This window comes from Chanos chanos, chromosome 2 (genome assembly GCF_902362185.1).
Source record: "Chanos chanos chromosome 2, fChaCha1.1, whole genome shotgun sequence".
Classification (NCBI taxonomy): Eukaryota; Metazoa; Chordata; class Actinopteri; order Gonorynchiformes; family Chanidae; genus Chanos; species Chanos chanos.
In genome coordinates, this window is record NC_044496.1 from 53,475,635 (window position 1) to 53,499,637 (window position 24,003).

Here is a 24,003-nt window from a genome sequence, read left to right on the forward strand (position 1 = left end):
AGATGTTGGTGGGCCTTTAATGTGGTTATCAGGACCCAGTGCCTTCTCAGCCCAGCGTTCCTATTGTGTGCCTCCACATTCCAGGGCTCAGCCACGGCAACAGGGCAACCTGGGGCCAGAGCCAGGACTCCTACTGGGCCACAGAGGCTCTCAATACAGGCCAGGCTGACAGGCAAGACAGCCCCCTTCTCCCACACTGCATCCTCTCTCTCCCCCACACACAACACGGGCATCACATATCCCCTTTACAGCCTGACTCGTTATATCCGAGACACGCAGACGCACGCACGCGCGCGCACACACAGACACGCACAGCTCTCTCTCTCTCTCTCTCTCTCTCTCTCTCTCTCTCCCTCTCTCTGTTCTTCAGTGTCACACAACACCCATGTTACATCCTTCTCCAGTACCATATTCCTAGTCCCTGTCTGTCCTTCCCTCCCACTCTGTCTCTCTCACATGTTATCTCACACAAGGTTTTTCAATGTCACACCCCCAAACCTACATGCACTACCTGTCTCACATATCTCTTTTCCTATACCATATCCTTGCTCACATGTCGTACTGTCTGTCTTTGTCTCCCCCCCTCACACGCACACACACACACACACACACACACACACACACACACACACACAGCCATTCAAACAACCATATTCAGCGTGAGACAAAAACCCAAGACCTAATATGAGTGGTTTATATGATATAATACAGTCATGACTGAATAATTTATTGTACCGCTTTTGAAAAGGGCTAGATTTCTTAATTGAAAGATCTAACGCTCAGATACGTTTCCATTTACAGAAAAGTTTTTTTTTTTCCCAAGGTCCACCACTCAAAGAGTTTTCTATAACACCATCGACACTTCAAATCCACTTACTGAAAAATATGACACATTTACCTCAATTCATCTCACACTTATGAATTTACATAGGATCCACTGCAGAAGAGACACCTCCTCTACTGTTCTTGACCTGTGTTGATTTGCATCCATGGCCTGGGAGACGGCAGCTGGGGTTTGTTTATATACAGATGCGGAGAGAGAGACAGAGAGAGAGAGAGAGAGAGCCTGATGATAATTACCCTGCAGCTGCAGTCCGGGGAAACAGGGACTGCCGTTTTCTCCGAGAGCCGCCATTGTGTCTGGGCGCAAAAGCAGGAATGTGGGAAAGTGCAGTAATTAAAGTATTCTGTAACCCAATTAAGCACAGTGCCCTCCAGCGTCACAAACCCAAGTCCAGGATTACAGAGAGAGAGAGAGAGAGAGAGAAGGCCAAAGTCTTTACTCCTGCTGAAACTTACACGACACCTACGGCCCTGGAGTTTAAACGTCAGACAGGTGCAGAGAGACAGCGTTTAACAGCTACCTGGTGAGTAAAAGAGAGAGAGAGAGAGAGAGAGAGTGTTTGGGGGGCGGATGCAGGGGGACTGGTTGGCAGAAGGCAGAGGGACACGGTCGATAGATCTGTTGAATGATATGGAATAAATGGGAAAACTGTGAGCTCTGCAGCGTGATGTGTGTGTTGCCCTCTCATTCATTAGTATGTGTGTGTGTGTGTGTGTGTGTGTGCGCGTGTGTGATTTATACCTCTCAGTACTTAAATCTGCAGCCAGAGAGGAGAAGATGGATGTGTGACTATTAAATCAGTCACAGTACTCCATTATTCAGTCATTCAAAATAACAAAAACAAAACAAAACAAAACAAAACTGTCATTGCTCAGAAAAGTTGACAAGATGACCAAAAACCTATAAAAAAAAAAAAAAAACAGCATTCATTCAAGTAAATTTAAGAGTGGCTGGGTAGCTGAAATCTCATAATCGTTAACTCAGGAATTATCAATATTTTAAAAAAAGTATTAGCATAATTAGTCCCTCTTATAAAATCAGAATGCCCTCAAAAAAAAAAAAAAAAAAGAAAAAAAAAATCACCCACAAAAAAGAGACAGACGAAACAACAAATTTATGGGTTTCATATCCCATTGTTTCCAGCACCTCCAGTCCACTGGTCGGTTGCTGGGCAGTGTATTTCAATAGCCAGAACAATGACAGTCTACAATGGAGGTGCTCAATTAACTGTGTAACTCTGCCATCAATTAAGACATCAATTACTGAGTTGATTGATGATGCCGAATGATGCGATTCATTTTCTCCATCCAGCGGAAAACGCTTTGGAAGCAGCAGTATGCGAAAAATTAGTTGATGAATGTTTCAGATATTGTAATATATTCATGGCCAGGCAGAAACCTGCAGTCCTGCCGTGTTTTTACAGATATAATTTCCCTCTATGGAAATGCAAACTGTTTAAAAAAAAAAAAAAAAAAGAAAGAAAAGAAAAGCTATGTGTCTATTTAACATACAAAAAGATTCTGAGAGACTTTTTTGTCTTTATTAAAACAATGTTAATTCAAACAAAAATCTGTGGTGAATAAAACAAGAAAAAGTCCAAAAATTAAACTAAACAGTAATATCTCATATTTAAAATCCAACCTTTTTAGATAAAAAAAAAACATTATGTTTTTTGATGGACATTTTCAACCTATCATCATTTCAACTGTAATGCACAAACATACACTTCTGAGATATTTCTTGTCAGAATTCTTGCGAAGTTATTCATTGTGTGGGACTCTCTGGAGATTTCTGAGATTGGCTGTTTACCAAATATGGTTTCATTTTATTCCTTATAATGATTTGCCCAAGGCCGTTAAAACTATACACAGACTGTGTAATTACTTCAAACAGCTAAGAACAAAGGATCAATATAATATTACCTCAGACAACTCCCTGCCAGTTCTTTTTGGAGGGGGGGGTTTAAAAAAAATCTTCAAAAATCCTGTGTATACAGCATTCTAAAAAAGTATATCCAGAAGTTTTCCAGAGGAGATTTTAGAGTTATTTTTTCTTTGTAGTAGCATGCCATACTCAAACGTTCTTCTCCATAAATTTATCTTGATGAGAAAATAAATATGTACTGACCTACCAAATCTGTGTCAATTTTTTATCTTTATTGTTCACTTTAACTCATCGTGCTGCTGATAGATGTGAGTGTGGCCAATGCCAAAGGTAATTATATCATTTATAATGTGCATGCAAAAATTGCCTTCCAAATTTTTAAATTAGGTTCAAACCAACTGGACCAGAGACTCATTTATTTAATGAGGTTGTAATGTTTTGTTTAAAAAGTAACATTCCCATTCCTGGATATTCAGAAAGATCAAACTAAAATGCACAAAATCTTTGGGACACAGGGGTTATTTTCAAAATGTTATAACTTTTTTTTTTCTTCCAAATCCCTTAATTGGGATTTTTATTTCATTTGTTGTTCTTCCAGTCATCAAGCCTGAGCCAAAATTACATCACTTATCAGCTTTTTTTTCCCATTAGTGATTTGACAAATGCCCCCCCCCCCTTCTCTCTTTTCAACACCCCCATATCGTTCTGCTTGACTTTCCCCCGGGTTTTGAATTCAGTTATTGATTGCCTGTTCTGTTTCACTTGGAAAAAAGGTTGATAAAGGGAGGTTTTCACTTTCTCTATTCGATGTGACAGCTCCCTAACAGGAATAATGGGAAGTCCCCATTCACAGGCAAATCAACCTAATTCACCATGCCCCTCCACTCTCAATGGAGGAGTCACAATCCATTCCTGCACATTCCATCACAAGCCTCTCTCCTCTGCTCCCTTCAAAGTTAGCCCAACTCCTCCAACACACAACATTGCTCTTTGTCACTCTCTCTGTCTCGACCATCAAACAGATAAATAGGTTCGATAGATGCGCATAAAGGCAGCAAAACAGACGACCAACAATCGCTTGATTTTGAGTGTAATCCACACTCATTTCTGATTCAGCCTTTTCTGTGTCTCTTTTGTGTGCGCAACAGCCGACGGATGTTTAAAAAAAAATGTTCTCAGGGATCGCTCTGGAGGTTCTGGAGGATGACAGATTGAGCAAAAAAAATAATAAAATAAAACGAAATTTCCCGCCCGGACATGTTCACGTTCCTCGGCGCGCGGGAGCGAGTTATTTAAGATCATCAAACTTTTTATTCCCAAGTTATTTGAGAAAAATCAAACTCAGCTGAAAGAAATCTGATATATCGCCCCTGTGACCTGCTTTACCGACGAGGTATCATCTATGGTAACCCTAACCCACTATTTATTTCCACTGCTCAATATGAGCCTCAAATCTCATGTAATGACAAAGGTTTTGCCATTGTAATCGCCGTGCACAGCTGGACCCAGGCCAGGTGACTCTGTGCAGGTGTGAATCATCTTGACCGGGTCCAGGCGCTGTCTTTTCACAGCGGATTACGGCATCACGGTGTGGCCGGGCTGAAGCTAAAGGTCATGTTTGCTGGGCCCTGGGTCCTGCCTTAAAACCCAGCTGCACTGTGGGAAGTGCACAGAGCGAAACTAAACTTCCCACGCCTATCTGATTTGCATGGCAACTACCAGAACACAGTGGTGAACCTCCTGCACTATGCCTTTAACCGTGCATAAAGACAACTATATCATCGAACCTTCCTCAGGCTCATTACCAAATATGTAGATGATAATTTGGACGTAAAATCAAGCAAACTGCTTCCTCTTAAAACTTTCCCCCCATGCTCACGGCCGTCTGTTGTGCGGTGTCCTCTTGGTTAAAAAAGGGGAAGTTTAAAAGGAGAACTCCTCGTGCCTGTTTCCCTCAACACTCTTCCACTGTGTAAACCTTAAGCAGGATTCAAAATAGACCGGAGCCCAGTGCGGGGCCCGATTCGGGAGCACACACAGAGGTTAAGACCTCTCCTTTGGTTATCAGACATGGAAATGCCGGATTATGACACTCAGTTGTCTGTCTTTTTGCCATGATTTCTCACCCTGTCCTGAAAAGCGATCGTGAGGAATCCACGTCCACTTTTTCTCAATGCGCATTTGTTCCTGCTCTCGATCGACCATTCAGAGCCCACTAAGGAAGACAAGCCCCAATCACAATATTGTCAAGGCTCTGTTGGTTTTCTGGTTCAAATCCTTGTTCACGCTGTTTGCTGAGTACTCATCTGCTGTGACAGCCTTCAGACAAACAGAGGCTCCTGAAAGAGGTCTTCCACAAGCAGATTCTTCCCGCTGGGCAGTGGCTGAAATGGGCCTTTCTCTTGCCATCAAGTGGAACCCAGTCTATTGAGCTGGCCCCTGGGATCCCCCCCCCCACACTGAGGCGGGCTACGGGCCAGCGCTTCACCCCTCGAGGCCCAGGCCACCCTCACGTTGTTTTGGTGGACACCTGTGTCCACCTACCCTCAGTGTGGGAACTCCTCCTGTCTCCCCCGAATTCCTTTACGTGGGTCTTAACACTCTATATTTTAATCTGCTTTAAGATCTGCACCGTCTGATGGGAATCGTGGGAGCATGCAGATTTTGGCTGGACTGATACTGTGCTTTTTCACCATCCATTCTTTTGCAAATACTAAATATGAGCCGTCGATGATGGACATGGAGTACAGATCATTCTAGATCTGCTCCTCTCACCCCCAGTCACATGTTCTCCGTGTCTCTACGTCTCCATGGCGCACTGCATAACAAACAAACAAACAAACTAATAAAAAAACCCCAGCCTCAATTAATCAGCATTCATGGACTGTTTACTTCAGCCTCTCTTTGTTTGCGGTCGGGTTTTAATCTGGACGGAGTCCTGGCCGTTTGGATCCCAGCAGAATGCAGCAGGACTTGGCCCATGACAGAGAGGCCCTGGAATGTCCCAGTATCCCATAAAACATTTTTTTTTTCCCCTTATTTTTTTAAAAATTTATTTTCATCTCTTTCAATTTATGCTCATGTTATTTTGAGTTACCAACTCTGATGAATGTGAATTTTAAAGCTACCTTGTATAGCTTGTAAAAAAAAAAAAAAAAAAAAGAAAGAAAGAAAAATATGATTTGGATATGATTTGGGCAAGTAATAGATCCTAACTGAGTCAGAGAGCTACAGATATACAGGCTTCCATTCCACTGCCAACTAGAGTTTCCTGTGTGTGTGTTTTTTTTTTTTTCATCGCAGAGCAGGAAGTTCTAGTCTCTTACAGGAGGCCAATCTCCACCACACTGTACCAATTCACTCTGCCACATGTGTGAAGACATCTGTCCATATTCCAGATATTCCATTTTGGTGCAAATGATCCCCCTTGAAGGAGGCAATTTTTACAATGTGGCAATGCTCTTTTCCTTCGCGGCTCTGTGCCGGTTCTTTGCCGCGCCGAAGAAGCAACTTTAATTGGGAGCTGCATTTTAAAACCCATTCCACAATTATACAATTATACTGGGTATGCATGCCTGCATGTTGCTCCGTTTGCACCAATTTACTGCACTTTCTGTGCAGTTTAGCTTCGTTTTCCTTTCAGTGGATGCAAATTCCTCTCATTTGCCTCCAAATGAAGCATAATTGCTCATATTCAAGCAAACACCTAGCTACACGAGGTTCCTCTGAGTTAGTTCACATTAAATCTGAAGAGAACACACACACACACACACACATACACACAAACACACACAAAAAAAAAAACATGTTCAAATCCATTGGCTCACACGTGCCAGCTGTATCATTCTGTCAGAAGAGTGAGGAAATGGATGATATGATTGATGATGAACATCCTGCCCCTCGGTTTTGGGAAGCACAGAACAGCGTAACGAAACTTCGTGTAAGCTCTACGCTCTTAAATGCCAAATATATGAGTGGGATCCTTTCATTAAAAAATGGGCTATTGATTGACATATTTAATGGTTGCATATATCTGTATATCGATGGTGAATGGATCTGTATATATCAATTCACCCAGATTTTCTATAAGAATGTCGTGTTCCACTCTTCCAAGTCCACCTTAGATTAAATCATGGTATATCTCATATTGAGTTAAAATGGGTTTTCAGTGAGGTCGGCTTGTGTACTTTGCCAATGTAAACCAACACAGAACGAGCTGTCACTGAGGCGTTATTTTATCATCAAAGCGTACACCCTTTCCTCTTTTTTCTTTAAGGCCACGGAAGTTAAAGAAGAGCTCATTATCCAAAAAGATCCAGACTATATGAAGTGGCAGGCCAAGCGAACCACTAACAATGGCTTACAAGATACTGTTTTAATTCATACCCCCTTTTTAAAAAGAGGACAACACAACAAACCGTTGACCCACTGATACACAATTAAGAGTGATGCGGCAGTTAATGCTACAAGCAAGTCTGTTGAACAGTCTGTCTTTGACCCTCCGCCATTGAACAAATATAATGCACAGAGCGAGAGTTAGACAGAGAGAGAGAGAGAGAGAGAGAGAGAGAGAGAGAGAGAAAAGGCGCTGAGGAGATTTTAAGCCACAGATAAGTAGTTAAAGACCTTTATAGAGTATAACACCATTATCCCCGGTGAATAAAAATAGGATTTAGTGTTTTTTCCACTTAATTTGAATCAAAAGAATCCCCACCTTACATATTGCACTGGTAATGTAATGGAGAGAGAATCACAAAAAGGCTTTGTGGTTCTGACACCTCCTATAGTGGGACTGTGTTGTCCTGTGAGCAAAAGGGAGAGAAAGCTTTTTCTTCCTCACCGTGCTATCTGCTAACACATTCTAATTGATGCCACTGCATTCCTGAACTGGGTGCATTCAGTGAATAACGAGCAGCAAAGTGAATGCCCATGAATTGGACCCTTCTAAGCAAAGCAGTAAAACTGGCCCCTACCCCCCCGGCCCTGGCACTCCCTCGCTAACCACCGAGCGCCCCCCACCCCCTCCACCCCCCAATCCTTCGCCAAAGCCTGCTCTGGCTTTACCGCCCATTAAAAGCACTACCATTGTGTAGCGACACAACCCACAAAAGCTGTCGATCTCTCTGAGGTCTCTAAAGCTTGGACTCACACAGACCAGAGTGACAACCCAACACCCCTCTGCACATACACACACACAGACACACACACCACACAGACAAACACACACACACACATACACACACACACACACACACACACACACACACACACACACACACACACAAACCCCCTTTCCACCTTCCCCTCATCCTTGCTTTTCCCTCACTCTTCCCAGAAAACTCTAAATCCCACCTCCCTCCGCAACTCACTCTCTCTCTCTCTCTCTTCTCCCTCTCTCTCTTTCTCTTCTCTCTCTCTCTCTTACTCTCTAACTCACTCTCTTGCCTCGCCGCACAAAGCATCAATCTGTCTTGAGTCCCAGCACCCTGAGTCCTTTGTCCCATCTGCAGGTGCCTGTGAAAGAAGCACCCACGGCTGCCCCAGCCCCTGAGCCCACCACGCCTAGTCCAGAGACAGGAACTGCTGACAAAGGGCCAGTGTGGGAATGAGGGATGCATGGAGGGAGGGAGCCGGGGGGGGGGGGGATCTTTTAGGACAGATGGCTGGGGAAGTTTCCCAACTTTAGCAGGCCTCCTCCACGCGGACTGTCCCCTTAGAGAGAATCAGGAGTGGGCCAGAGGCATCAGATGAGACTGGCAGTGATGGAATGTCGTATGAGTGATGCAGGGTCACTACTCCCATTAAACATCAGCATCAGACAGAAAGATGGACAAACAGAATCTGCTTGTTGTTTCAGCTTTATTTTACACTCCAGTTCTGTGTTAACTATTTATTTATCAATGCGATGTCTGATTATAGTCACTGTAGTAACAGAACTTACTCAAAACCATTATATTTAGTTGATGTGAATTTTAACAGGTTGAAGTGGTTGAATTTGTTTCTTTTTTTGTTAGACTTTTTTGTTACCTGGAAGTGTACCCAGATATGAATAAAACCTAGCTTGAGAATCACACACCATGCCGTTATGAGTTAGGAGATTGCTCCAAAAGGGGAAAAACTGCAAGTTTTAACTTTTTTGAAGCAGTAAAGAAAGAACTGGACCCTTTTTTAGAAAAAAAGAAAAGTGCTAAATGATTTTTTTAAAATTTCAAATATTGATATCAGACTAAATGTTTTGCAGTTTATTCACATTTTATATGCAAATATAACTGCCAATCAAACTTCAGCTGCAGAACTCATTCGTAATTTCACCTCTGGAGTAGACCTAATAAAATATATTGCTGTATGAAGACTAATTTATTCACCAATATCCATATAACGAGGCTGTATAATTCTCTGTGTGTGTTCTATTTGCCAGTTTATTTGCAGAAACATGAATGAACTGGCCGTGCAGATTATAAAACGCAGTCTGCCGGTCTCCTGGTGAGTGATCCTACCTGTATCTCTTCTCATCTTCGCTGCCTGTCAACTTTACTGAAAGCAGCCCACATCGCACCCGAACTATGCTCGGATATCCGTTGTTCGAGTGCCATCGTGCGGATTTCCTTGACATTGCAGGTTGTCCGGACTGTTTTCCACCTTCTTGGTGTACCGCGCTGATTCGAGTGGTAGAAGCACTCCTTAACTTCCCATCTGCAGAGACTGGCATTAAAGAAACCAATAGCGCTAAATATTTTAGCGCACAAGATGTGTCAAGCGTGGTTAGCCTTCATCCGTTACAGTCTAAAAATATTTCAGATTTCAGCAAGAGAGCGCTAGAGCTAAACCTCAAAACAAACCCAGGAGAAGAGTCTTAAGCAGAGATACGCCGAAGATTTAAACAGATAATCTTTTGAATAATCGTTTAGCAAGGCGTGGAGCCTGAAGTTTATCATTAAATAAACGGGTCATCGGGCATTGAGTACGAAATAGAAAGGAGCGTTGCCAGAATACACAATTAGCTAATGTTAATTAGAATTGCTCCCGAAAATAGTCTTGAGAAGACGTAGCGGACACGAACTCAAGAGAAACGAGGTTTGGCTAATCAAAATGAAAAAGTGAACTGGAGAGCACTACGGGTGAAATGCAAATGTAAGTGATCACTATAGTAGCAGCTTGAGAATTTACCCATCAAATGTGAAAATAGAATATAATTACTCGATTCCCTCTTAAACGCAGTCTGTCTGTCGCTTGTTGTTTCAAGTTTCAAGTTTATTTAGAGCCCAGTATCTCTGTTTACCGTCTCAAAGGGCTTCACATGCCCACAACAAACAAAACAGGACAGCACCCGCTGACTTAATCCTTGTTTGCTAGTTGTGATGTGTTGCTCTGATTAAACTGATTGTGAGCTAAATATTATATACTAATTTTACTTAGAGGGCGTTGTTTGCTGCCAGAGGTAAACAAAATCAGGTGTATGAAACGGGACTCATGTTCAAAATATATCTGAAAGCATGATTATGTAAGAAGCATCGTTAGATGTTATATTATGGCGTAATTATCTTCCACTTGGTTTGGTTATTTACATCCCTGCCAGCATAAAGAAACACGAGGACAGCACACTGGAAAACATACACCGCCTAATAACAGTTTGCAACCGTTTTTTTTTAAAACTTCTTTCTTTCCTCCTTTCATTCGACAGTTCGAAGCTCTACAGTTGTGTGAATTCAAATGTCCAGATTCGTCAAATCCCTACATTTCTGATGCTTAGCTTACTCTACAAAGCGCTTCTGACTCCAGATGGTTTCCGTAACTTCGGCAACGAACGAGTGTAATTTACGCACTGCTACGCACTTATTAAACATACAAAAGCATGAAATATGGTGTTATTATTTTTTTTCACTGACATGAACAATACACTGGAGAACTGTGTCTGGTAAAGAAATGGAAACCGTTGAAAACAATATGTGATATTTTTGTAAATGATATTTTAGGTTACTCAATGACAGTTTGAAACTGAAAGTCAAGCCATTTGTAAGCCTCAGCTGAAACGACATCATTCCCGGTTTTAATAATTTATTCTTTCCCATGCCTTAGGGTCTGTGAGAGCGGCGTGATAATGATGTCACTCATTATTGTGTTTTAAATAATGCAATCCAGTGTAATCATCCTCTTCGCATACTGAAACGCAGTCAGCTTTCCTTCGCTTTTCTGCTGAGACGGGCTATGCGAACCGAGATAAAACGAAAAGAAACAGTGGTTATAAAATGTCACAAGGGGGCGCTTAAGTCAAAAATATTACAAACGATTCCTGGCTCAGAATGCCAAAATCTTTGCGGCAATGCGCCTTGTAAGCATATAGCCTACACAGACTCTAAGACACTAAGACATTCTAAGTTGAAAAGGGAAAAAAGAGACATCTATGACAGCTGTCTTATCAGATGGATCGATTGTTAAAAGGCTTTTCTTAAACAGACGAATCTTTTGACTCTAATGTTCTTTTTTCCCCTCTTTTGTTTTCACATGTTTCAGAAAAATCATTGCAGCGATTTTGTTAGTGCTGTCACAAAATTAGAAAAACTTCGATGTTTTGTCTGGTGAAGGATTTAAATTTAGTCTGGAATGACAAAACAGTCACTTATAGTTCATGTAATGTTAAAATAATCACTGTGGGTTGTCTTTTGGATACCAATACTCTTTTGAGGATGAATTTAATGGAAATCACCTCTTCACAGAAGATGTTCATCATAAAGTAATATATAATCCCTACACACAATAGCTCATTTTATGTTGAAAAAGATTCCACTCCATTCCATGTACACCTAGTAATGACAGTTAGGTCAAATTAAAATGATAAAACAAATAACTGAGAGGTTAGGCCCGAAGTTTAATGGGATTCAAAAGTCAAGTTTACTCAAAAAGGCTGTGAATTTGATTTAGATTTTCAATCACAGCGTTCTGACCATTCTTTTATCTTCCAGAAAAGTGGCACATCACGACTGTTGGAGCTGGAATCAAGGAAGATTTGTTTTCAGTGGCATTCACGTGACTTTAGCGCTTAGTCACGTAAGTGGCTGATCATGTCCTCACAGTCATTGCATGTGGATGTACGTTGACGACGGATGTACACATGAGACTAAATAACTGGATTGAGCTGTATTAAAATCAAGATTTTTTTTTCCATTTTTATAGCATTATCATCAGACAACAACGACAGAAAAAACACAGCAGCGAACCATTTTCTTTTGATGTAAAAGTTTTGATGTTTGAGCATGCAATTATGTAAGCATGAACGAACTTGAACTCTCAAATTGTCAGAGAAAATTCACCGTCAAGATCTTTTTTTTTTTTTTTTTTGCGCTTGCTTCCCAAAAAAAACTACATTACCCACATAACACCAGTCACAATACCCTAATTGGGCGGTGCTTGCCAGCGTAGGGACTCTCGTTTAGACAGGGTAGAGTAAAATTTGTTTGACAGGGAGCTGGTGGAAAGAGGGGGCGGCGGCAAATGAGTGAGACCTATTTATCCATCGAAATTGAAGTTACTTTTTGTTAGCCGGTGTCTGTCACACGCGCTCTGTTTAGTTAAGTGGTTACGGATGCGACTCATCAATCCTAGAGACACAGCAACAGGGCATAGTACAGGATGCCGCTGATCACATCAGCCCAGCGCATGGGGAGCCACGACTAAAACCCGCTCACCGCAACGCGGAAAATACTTAGACAGGAGAATGCGAATGGTTCGGTGGGAGAGAATTCAAATAAAATGGAAACAATGTAGCTTCATTGCCGCATTCCATATAGCTTGGAGGAATAGGGTAGAAAATAGATAGCTAGTTATCAAGCTTATTTACCGCCATACATGCAAAGTTACTCATCACTGAAGCTCAACCAGCCTGTAGTTGGCTGAAACAAAAGGAACTGCAGTTCAATAGTGTCTTCAGATACCAAAGAAGACAGAAGAAAAGACATGCTACGAAGGAGGCTGAATCGCTTGGTAGGTATCTCCCAGAGAGCTACGCACGCTTGGCTCGCTGTGTTTTGTACTTCGCTCTGCCTGGTAGGAATCTAGCAGTATTGGCTAAAGACTGATGAGAGGAAAGCAAGATTGGTCTTGGATATGCCCTGAATTGCTAATTGTGTCAGATTTAACCAAGTAGTTAAACTTACGTTTGATGTCGGTTGCGATAATACCATTTTTACCCTTTTTGTTGTCATGTATGTAGCTAATCGTCGCTAAGTGTCCAATTCTCAGTACCTCAAGATCTCAAGAGTTTCCTTTCCACTGAACAGTAAGCAAGGGAATTGGTGTAGGAATCATCCACTCAGCAGTGTAGCGTGCTAACTTCCTGGTAGCTAGCTTCAGCAGCTACATTATTGGTATGAAGAACACGTTGCCAAGTCGAAAATGGGACCGTTTCCTTTAGGTAATGCGTTTTTAATTGTGTGAAGTTTGAGTTTTGTAAGAGTTGACGTTTTGTGGCAAGTTAATTTTAGCCAGTGCATTGAAATGGACTTGCCAGAGAGCGAAAACTGCATTCCAACCAACGTTAATCAAATAATACCACAGTCTTGCAAACTAAGCCCCTTAGGAGTTTTGCTTGAATCCAATAATTAATCTCCTAATGGTCTCCACTATAGTCGCGGACCCCACAAAGAATTCAGCTTTATTTGGGCTCATTATACAACGTGCATGCAGTCTGTTCCAGTTAGTTGCATCGTTTATTATCACATCGGCTCACAGTGAAGTTGTGAAATCATAGTGTTATGTTTTGCTTTGTGATGAAGCGGACTGTTTCTCCACTGCTAAGACACTAACGTCACTGTGCCAGCCACTGTTTGCAGGCTGGCTTGTCAGAAGCAGCCAGCACTTCCACGTCAACTAGAACTTTCTCTTTAAAGGTGAACAAGTTTTTATCCAATCCAGTCCCTAGTTTTGTTTTCACTCTCTACTTTTGTGTTTACATTTACTAACCAAATGGTCTAAATTTGCATACTCAGCATTCTAACACAATGGAGGGACTTCTGTGTTTGTCGGTTATCCGTCTGCATATCTTGGTTTTGGTTATTTGTGTTTCCAAGGTGTGAATGAAACTTGAAGCATTGTACAAGATCCGCGATGAGGGAGGAACACTGTTTGCGTCTAGCTTGGCCCCGTTTTCTAGCCCTGATGAACAGGTGTCTCTTCTCTTCCCTTTGGTCAGTGCCATTTGCCCATAACCAGTTTAATGAGTGTCCTCGCCATCCTTTCAAAATGGATAGCTGCAGTTAATGGTTGAAGTTTTGATTGATGCCTCATTCACTGGTAGCGCTGGTGCAAACATGCCTGATTTTCACGCTGAGTTCTTTTATTGCATCTTTATAGAATTATGCTACAGTAACCTGTTGGCGCTATTAGGGGAAAATCCTCTTGCGACAGACAGCGTGAGCTGTATAGATACTAGCCTGTAAAAAGCAATAAAATAATTATACAGCCCCAACCCTCTTTACTGCTTTTCTTTCTCATATCTCCCAGGTCAGCATATTTTTCCCCTGCTTCAAATCCTGTTGACTCCCATATTTGTGTGTGTGTGAGTCATAAATAACATTTGTGTGGGCCAGCTGCTCGGTCATTGATACAGACTGGTGCTGTTATCGCAGCCTACCTGGCCTCAGTTCACCCATGGCAACCACTGGGCACACTTTGAGAGGGTAGAGCTCCAGCACGGAAGGGTTGGGGGGGGGGGGGAGTGGGGCAGGAAAGTCGTGGTCCGTACCCATGCTCCGAGGAGGAATCTTCTGCTTCACCTAACTCTTGCGTTGTGTCTTGCCACTAAATCCACTGTGTGTATTGAGAAACTCATTAAATATGGCTTTAGGAGAGTGTGGCGTCAAGGCCTCAGGCAGGGAAGCTCCAGAGGTTGTAATGCTCTGACAGGAATGCGAAATCACACGGCAGCCTTTGATGTGCTCTCAAGCTCTCCTAGCCGCTGGCGTCTTACGTGAGGAGGAGTTCTGACGAAAATGCGATAGTGGTCTGTTTCGGAACCCCCCCATTCCCCCTTCCCTGCCCCCACATACTCAAATCGAGTGTCACTGTGTGAACTCAAGGCGTTTCTCTCCTGAAACAACCTCTTGTATCCAAATTAGTCATCTTTTTTTTTTTTTGGTTTTTTCCCCCCTCTGCAAAGCGGGCATATGGAGGAAAAATGGGGAAAATGCTTGCTGTGGTGCTTCGTTCCCCTGTTGGTGGCGAGCAAATTGCTCACAGGTGTAATCTGGTGTAAACGTGAGTGCTCCTTTGGTATTTGTTTGGGCAAGGCTGAATGTTTAACAGAGAGATTGATGCATTTCCTTGGACTCTACTGGTTTACTAGGCATTCTAATATGGGCATTTTCAGGGATGAGCTGCATTACCATTCCGTCAAATCTCTCTCTCTCTCTCTCTCTCTCTCTTCCCCTCTCTCTCTCTCTCTCTCTCTTTCTTTCTGTCTCTTTCTCTCTCTCTTTCTCTCTTTCTCTTTTTCTCAAGGTTGATCTTGTTTTTGCGGCAGATATTGGGAATCGGGGGGGGGGGGGGGTTGTGTGTGTGTAACAGCCTTTGGAGGTTTTTAAGCTTGAGTATACCGCTTTGTCCCTCTTTTCACACGGTTTAAGATACAGGTAACAAGCTGGGGGAATCAGAAATTGCCAGGAAGTTTTAGTTTAGCCTGTGCTGTCTTCCTGGGGACCGGTGCAGTTGTTTGAAGTGAACCCCTGAGGAGATGTGAAGGCGGAGCTGGCCAGGTTCAGCACATGACTGTTAACTAACAGTCGCTCACACCAAAAAAACCCCCCCCAAAAAAACAGAAAACTGCAAACGTTTGATGTGTGGGAAGGCATTTCCCCCTTCTCGTTTTTTTCCTCCCCTGTAATCTTTTTCACCAATCTAGTAATGGGGTTTTGGTCCCATCTCTGATGTTTTACTGTGAAGTGCGTCCTTCTCTGGGTTTTTTTTCTCTTAATAACTTAAAGTACAGCATGCCTGTTTTTTTGGGGGGGCTCCCCCCCCCCCCAATCGCATCCATTGGCGTGAAAGAAAGTTAAAAAAAATAATAATAAAAAAAAAAAAAAAACTGTTTGACATCCACCTGCTCCACATAGCTGATTCCTCTGTGCTGTGACCTTATTGCTAATAAGCGGCGCTTTGCTCGCGGGTTGTGTTGTTGTGGAGTATCCGAGCTGCGTAGGTGTGCATGTCAAACACAGACAGTACGGCTAGAGGGCTGGAGACGACCCGCTGAGAGAGACTGTTGTTCTCAAACCACCGTGGGTAGGCTACTCGCAGGGCTTTTCCCGTTTTTCCTCGTACGACCGAACGTCTCACCGCCAAACACCCCCCCCGCCCCCCCCCCCCGCCGCCGCCGCCGCCCCGTGACCCTTCTTACGGCCAGCCTGTCGCTCATTCTGTGTGCCCTCCTTTCTTTTTCTATTGGTTCCACGATGAAACTGAATGTGTTCTATTATAGCCGCATTGCTGCGCTACTGTGTTTTGTTATTGTTTGTTTTTTGGGTTGAGTTATGTTTAGAGGGCTTTCATGTGGTTTTTGGTTTTCCTAACTTGGTAAATGTTTTGGAAGAGAGTCTACCGTTAAGTCTAAACACACATAGGCGGTACGCATTAGCGCGCTCTTCTGTTTCGGGACAGCCTGAATAATAGGAACCGTTTGTCGCTCTGTGGTTTTCGCAGATTGTGGCATTAAGTGTGAGCCTGAGTATAGTCTATTGCGATAGGCTTTCTGCAGTCTTTAATGAGATACAGATTACACCCCCAGCAAGAAACGGCCTGTGTACCTCGGTTCCTGCTGTCCAAACACTAAAACAAACCCTGAACAATTGCTTTGTTTTATCTGAAGCACGCGGAAACGTCGCCCGGATAGCGCTTGACGCTCGGCTCTGTTTCCAGTCGCTCCCCCTCGCGCTTAGGGCTGTCCGTCACCGTACCAACGGAAGAACCCTTTAACGGGACAGACCACCTGTTGGAGATGAAAGTCAGACCGATTTAGGGTGCTGTCGTTAGGCAGCGCAGCATGCTGGACATAGTTTGGGGTGAGAAATGGGTTTGCGTGCGTGTGTGTGGGGGGGGGGAGAGGGGCGCGCGCGCAGGGGGGGCCACTGTCCGTGGTGGGGGCCCGTCTGAGTGCGTGATTTATCGGCGCGGTTTCATCAAGAGAGCCGCGTATCGATTAGGGCCGCGCTTCCTTCTGCCGCCATTTGTCTTGTCCCTTCCCCCGCGAAGCCGGCCTTAGCGGACAGAAATGCTTACGCCGGCTTCTTTCCTCTCGCTTGTCTGGCCACGCCGCGGCTCCCCGTAATGAAAAGCCATCCACCCCGCGTTCGTCCGCACCGCCCTGCGAGATCGCTAGCAAGACTGCAAAACAGGATGCGGAGAAGGCGCGGGAAGGAGTTGGAAGCGGATGCAGGGCTTCGCCGGTTGTAGCCTACTTTTTTTTTTCCTTTGCAGTCTCCTCCAGTGCTGTAATGGACAGGCTTTTCAGACACAGATGGAAACAGTGAGTGAGTGAGTGGGTGGGTGGATGAAGATGGGTGGAGGTCAGGGTGCAGCGGGTGCAATGAAGCCTTTTCCATCTCTGTCTAAAAGCGTCGGTGAATTCTCAGTTTGTATCTCTAAATAATTCAACGCACTCATTTATTTTAAATTCTTCCTTACGACGCCCCTCCTCTTCCAACCAACGTAGCGCCGGCGGTCTAGCGGCACTTAAAATGCATTCCAGTCATCCATATATTTATGAAGCCTCATCCCGTGATTCCCTGTGACACGGTTCAGCTTCCAGCCTTACCCAGAGAGCACTCGCACTCAGATGTGAAAAGAATGTTGAAAGGTGTGCTTGTGTGTGTGTGTGTGAGAGAGAGAGTGGGGGGGGGGGCAGGGAGAGAAAAAGAAAGAGTGTGAGCGTACTGAAGCAAAGGGAGTCAGGTGAGACATTTCGTGATGCGGGGTTCCACTATCGCTTTTACCACTTCACCTGAAATAGTACTTTATGCCCAAGCAAGCAAGCAAGCGTCTCAAGACTCAAACACGTCTTGGGTTTCGTACCGGGTGGACAAACGGAGCACAGACTGGCAGACGGATGTGCGTGCGTGCGTACGCGAGCCTCAGTTAAATAACAGATTCTGATGAGCCCCTACGGAGCTCAGATACTCGGCATCACTCGCTGAAGAGGAAAGGAACGAGACTCTTTACTCTAGTCACGAATGACTGTAAGCGAGAATGCGACCCAGTGGTTGAGACCATCCGCTGCCTTAGCACAGAGGCCCATCTTTTGACCGTGCTAGCTTTCTGCCACTTTCTCCTCAAATGCAGCTTTGGAAGATTCATTGAGCAGTAATCGCAGTCGGAATAGCTCGTCGGGTACTGGGCAGATAATGACATCAGGAGTGCAAGAGCTGAGGTGTAGTGGGTTTTTTTTGTTTGTTTGTTTGTTTTTTAAAGCCTTTCAGCATTTAGATGCAAATATCTTGTGATGTATCAAGTAACCCTTCCCCCCACAACCACACACACACACTCTCTCTCGCTCTCTCTCTCTTTCTCTCTCTTCCCATCACTCTCTCTCTCTTCCTCTTATGTGGCTATAAGATGAAAGCCAGACCACAGCCAAGCTAGTTACATGCGCTGACATATGCACTGGCACACACACACACACACACACACACACACACTTTGAGGACATCACTTGAACCGTTGCCTCAGCATTAAAACCCTTCACTGATCTCTCATCCAGCCAGCAGTATCATTTTCTTTTTCTTCTATGAGATCCTTGTCTACAAAACATGCTTCCTTTTAATAATGAATCACAGAGCAACGGGTTTGTGATGTTATTTTTGAATATTTGGAGTTATTTCCCTCTTTTAAGTGAGAAGATGAGCTGTTTCTCACTCCTGCCCATGAGACATACTCATGTAATCCTTCATGTTTTCATCCAGCGGGAGAAACTGGAACAAGCTCGTGATGTAAACAGACTGAACTTTCTTCAGAGTCCATAATTTAGTCGTGTATGAACTGAAGGGTGAAAGTTAAAACTGAAACGGAAAACCTGCCGGAAAAAAAGTTCAGCCACTTGCCGCTAAATATATTATGCTAGAGATACCACATATGGGCTCTTGGGTTTTTTGCGATCGAGATTATGACTCGTGAGATAAGTCAGCTGATACGTCAGAATCAGCCTTCATTAACGTAATGCTTTTGCTGATGTGTATGCGTTTGGCGTGTTAGGGCTGACCGTATTTGATTAGAGTGCAGAGTTTTTTTTTGTGGCCAGTCATGTCTAAATGCAATCACCATCGTGGCTATTGGTCAACGTGGCAGAAAACTTCCTGTGGTTCTCACTTCTGCTTGTTGTTTTCTGCGCGCTGCGTTTTTCCACGTCCTCCTTCGCTAGCCTCCGTCACCTTCTCTCTCTCCCTCTCTCTCTCTGCGTGCACACGCGAGCTTTGAGAAGATGCTGAAACACGTATAAAGAATAGACACATCTATATAAAATAAGTTTCAAAAACCAATGACAATTTAAGACTGATTTGTGTTTCTGCCCCCCCCCCCCCCCCCCCCCCATACACACACACACACACACACACACACACACACACACACAAACAAAACAAAAACCAAAGTTCCTCTTCTCATTTTTGTTGAAATTCTTCAGGTGGAACATTGCTGTCTCCAGCGTGCACGAGCGCTTTAGCTTGGTCATGTGGGGCAGAGCTGCTCTGCTCTGCTCTGCTCTGCCTGGTTTGGGAAGGAAACAGCGCGTGTATATAGGCCAGGCTGTAGGACAGATTGTGTCTCCCAGCAGCTGCAGCGTTGTGGCTCTAACAATAAGCTTTCTCTGTTTGACACCAGCTCTTCACAGTTCTGAAGTCATGCCCACTCCTCCCCCCCAAACCATACTATAAATACTCTATTTGTGCTACCCTGTCCTGTCCGCACGTATGATGGAGAACAGAAAATGTAAATCGCGTGCAGTTTTGCAACAGACAATCGTCAGACCTTTTTTTTTTTTTAGGGTTAGGGACAACTGCTGTTTTCACCTGAGAGAGAGTCGCCGGATTTCTGACTTCTCTGTTCTCTGACTTCTCTGTCTTGACTCTTGAAAGTTTGAGTTTGGAAATGATTACAGAGGGGAATGTATTATTTGCTGCTGGCGTGTGAATGTTGCGTTGTGATGTAAAATGAGATTAAAACAAGGAAATGAAGAGAGCCATGAAGAAAACTAGTGCTTTACACCCTATAGCTGTTAGAGGCTCCTCTTCAAGCTCTGTTTACCTCTTATGTCTGTCTGGTGCCCTTTTGAAACTCTGTCCTTGTTGATGCATTTGCTTTGCAGATGTCAAGGCCGTCCGCTGATACAAGGTTGACTCTAGGGTTTTTGGGGGTTTTTTTCTAAACAGGCTTGCCGTAATATTTGCTTTGTCATTATCCTTTCTAAAGTTGGATATAATTTAAAAGCCTTTCTTCTTTGAGTTGTAACCTAAATTGCTTTCTCACGTCACATTAACGAGTTTCACAACATTGTTTAACAACCCTCTGCCCTAGTTTTGCACCGTTAGACATTATTCATGTAGTGAACCTAAACGCACATTGAAAACACACTTGGCTGAAAAATAAACAAAACAGGGTGCTTCCCAAGAATGTTTTGATAGCAAGTTAGATAAGATTTCTGCGACATGTTATGTTACTGATGTGCCTGTGAGAGTGTGTCCGCGTTTTAAAACTCGTTTTATCAAAGAGAGTTAGTTGTGCGTTACGTTTTGTTTGCTTTTTTGCCCATCAACGAGATACGGTGATTTTTTTTTAATGTTGACACTTGCAGTTAATGTTTAAAAGACCCGATAAATGATTCCCGCCTCACGTCAGCTTTAAGCGTATACTATTCTGATTGTGCTACGCTGTCATTTAGACACGGAACACATTTCTAAGTACACGCAACAATTTCATCATTAGCCTAAAACACCAAAAGTACCCTCTCGTTAGACTGTCGTTTCATTCTCTTGACCTCTTTACAGAGTTGTGCAGCGGCCGCAGTGAATGCGGTTGGTTTTACGTAAACAAGTCGTTTGAGCCGAACCTCGTTTGCCCTTTGGATGCCGCGCCGCAGGTAACGTGATGTAGTGACGGTGAGTGTTTGCGGTGAGGAGCCGGCCGGTTCACCGTGTTCTTTCAGTGTTGTTCTGAATTCACGCGTCCCTTTGATGTTTCGAGGCCTCAATAAAAAAGAATCACCTATTGTCTATTGTAGTGCTTCATAACGCGCAAGTTATTTTGAGCCGACATCGCTCTGTGCTTACGTTCCCGTCTCTGTGTTCTTAATCACACGATATTCTTTTCATTGAAACAGCAGGACTGTTGCTGCGGCAACCGAAGACTCCCACCATAGCCGTCTGCTCAACCAACGCTTTGTCGCTATCCAGAGTATGCAAAGCACCATTCAAAGCAAAGCAAATCCTGTCTAATGTTTGTGTGTGCTTCATAGTGCTCTTGTGTCTGACACTGTGAAGGACGACATTGGCGGTCTCTTGCTGAAAGAGCTAGTTTTTAGGTAGTCATTTGTCAGAGTTGGATAGACTGATCACAGCTGACGTCCACTTTGAGATGTGTTTCGGGGCTTATTGTCCTCTCCCTCTATCACACTTGTCTTGGGCCTACTCACTTGTTTGCTGTCAGTTTAACTTTGATTCTTCGGCGTTAAACTGCTGTTCTCAGAAGTGCAGTGAGTGTGTGTGTGTCTGTGTGTGTGTTACAGCAGCTTGACTTGCCTAGAGCCCTTTTGTTTCTTGTCTTCAGAGAGACTCATACAAGCTGTTGGCGATACAGAGTGCTGCATGACTGTAACACTCTGTGTCACCTGCTTGTCTGTCTGTTTTCGTTTACAGCTGTGGCTCCGTGCCAACTGGATTTTCGGGAAAAGGTGAAGCACCTTGTGGTCAACCAGAGAGTACTGGAGGCAAGGCCAGATCTCCATATGTTACCACCAAATAAAATGAGTGGTTTTGTCTGTGTCTCTCCTGACAAGAAGGAAGTATAATAGAAATTCCCTAAAAAAAAAACACCTGTAAGCTTTTTTTTTTTTCCATTGGTAGCAGAACAGGAAATTCAGAAGTTGTACTATATGCTGTAATTCTGAAAGTAATGTTTTGCATTCCAGTGCCGCGTTACTTTCAAATTCATTGTTAGTGTGTTTGTTTATGTTGTACAAAGACCATCAAATCATGAAAGTTGGTCATTATTTAAAATAGAAAACACACTGTTAACTGTCACAATAAACCAAAATACCCACATCAAGTGTCTGAACAGATGGCCTCCAGGAGGTACCAGAAGAACTTCGCTGCACCTTGGCAAAGATTTTAGAAATGTCTGGAATAAAATTGATGTGACTCCATTTTCTCGGTGAAATTTTCCATTGTTTGGATGTTTTGTCGATGGCGGTGGAAAATGTGATCTCATGAGCCGTCTTCCCGAAGTGTTTAACTGGAAAAGGATCCTGGAGAGACGGTCACTCCGTACGGTTTGCGTTGTTTTCACGCTCACTGAACCATGCGGTTGTTTTTTTTCCTCAGAGAGACCACTTCAGTATGGACAGACATAGGGAAGGTGATGACTCAGAGTGGTTTAGTATTTATTGGCGGTTACCTTGTCCTCTAAAGGGGTTCAGAGGGCCAAAACGCTGCCGTACCTAAACGCCGTTGCCAGAGCCTTTCCCTGTGGGAAGCCGGGTACTGGGTCTGCAGTTCGGTTTTGTTTTGTTGGTATTCTGCCTGGTATATGCTGTGTATACACCCCACCCCCATCCCGATAGTTGTGAAGAGAGTGAAGGATGACTCATTTGACCCTGTGGCTTCAGTAGACCCCTACCTGTTTCCTTTCCATCCCTTCATTTACAAATGTGCACTTTCAGATGTAAAAAAGAAAAAGGGTGAATTTTTAGTACCACAACCTCTCTACAATGCTCCTTCTCTCAGGTTGTTTTTTGTTTGGTTTTTTTTGTTTGTTTTTTTGTTGTTTTTTTTGCAGGTCATTGATGAAACTGCGTTTTCACGTCCTGAGCTGATATTTTCAGTTAGCTGATTCAGAGTTATTCATGTTTTTTTTAAACTGCATCTCAAACCAGCGTGCGGGGATCGCGGGCAAAGAGTAAGATGTTCCGGTCATGAGGACTTCCATTCCGACCTCATACGGCAGCCGCTTTTTCTTGTTAAAAAGTCAGCAAAAGTGAGCGGCCTTGGTCGCTGAGGCTCTTACCAGACCAGAAGATCACACCTCACTTCTTCATGTGGAACATCAGCAAGTTCCTCATGCCATGGAAGCTAAAAAAAAAAACAAAAAAAAAACCAGGCAATTGGACATACTCAGCATTTTGTGCATGTGACCCTAATCGCAATGGAATGATAATTACTCAGTGAATTCAGGAAGCACCTGCCCTTAGTATACTTTGCATGGCTCATTTACTCAGCTGTCTCCTTTATTCCGGCAGTTTCTTCCCTTGCTGCATCTTGTCTTCTTACCCCAATGCATAAGACACTGCGATATTATTTTAGCAAGGGTTGATGGATATTGTACTTGATTTGCTCTCTTGGGAGCTTGCCGATATTGTGTTGTATAAATTCCACAGTCTTAAGTACAGGACCAAATTGTTACTAAGACTGCAGAAAATCGTTGAAGTAAATTATATCTACAAAAGCCTACATCTGCAAGTTTTGGTTGACACACATCATATATTTGGCATTACTGCAGAGATTAGAATTTGATTGTTGAATGAATAATTAAATGACATAACATTCTGCACTATGTAGACCTTTTATATATAAATTACCTGATGACAAATGTTGTTTTTTTTTCGGCTTGTTTCTTCTTTTATGCCCTTAACTGCCCCTGCTGCAGCCTTCAGAAGTTATTGTGTGGTGTGTTTTGTCCAGCGGTCCATTTAAAAAGTGCTTATGAAGGAAAAGAAAATCACAATCTATTTCTCAGTCCATAACTCAACACAGACTCCATGCATCATTCTGTAAAACTGCTTCATCAAAAGTTGAGACCCCCCCCCCCCCCCACATGCCCCTACCCTTACAAAATCCTCAAGCCTTTCCTTATTTTTCATTACCAGTTTCAAGAGCCTTCTAGTAATCACCGTTTCAACTTTTTTGATTTCTTTTTGCGTCAAAAATTTTGCAATCACATGTGGGAAATTGACAAGAGCAAAACAAAGGGCTTTGCAGTGTTTATTGCGTTTGGTTCCGTCATGTCATGTCATTGTGGTCATTTAAGAT

At 43.4% G+C, this 24,003-nt stretch overlaps 1 protein-coding gene across 1 annotated transcript in view; it reads left to right on the forward strand.

Moving 5' to 3' along the window:
* Positions 1–12,211: 12,211 nt before the first annotated feature.
* Positions 12,212–24,003, forward strand: part of atp11c (ATPase phospholipid transporting 11C (ATP11C blood group)) — a 43,695-nt gene continuing 31,903 nt past the window's right edge. Inside the window, exon 1 of the mRNA XM_030764901.1 lies at positions 12,212–12,706. Coding sequence (XP_030620761.1) covers positions 12,680–12,706 — 27 coding nt within the window. The 5' untranslated portion in view covers positions 12,212–12,679. The remainder of the gene's footprint in view (positions 12,707–24,003) is intronic.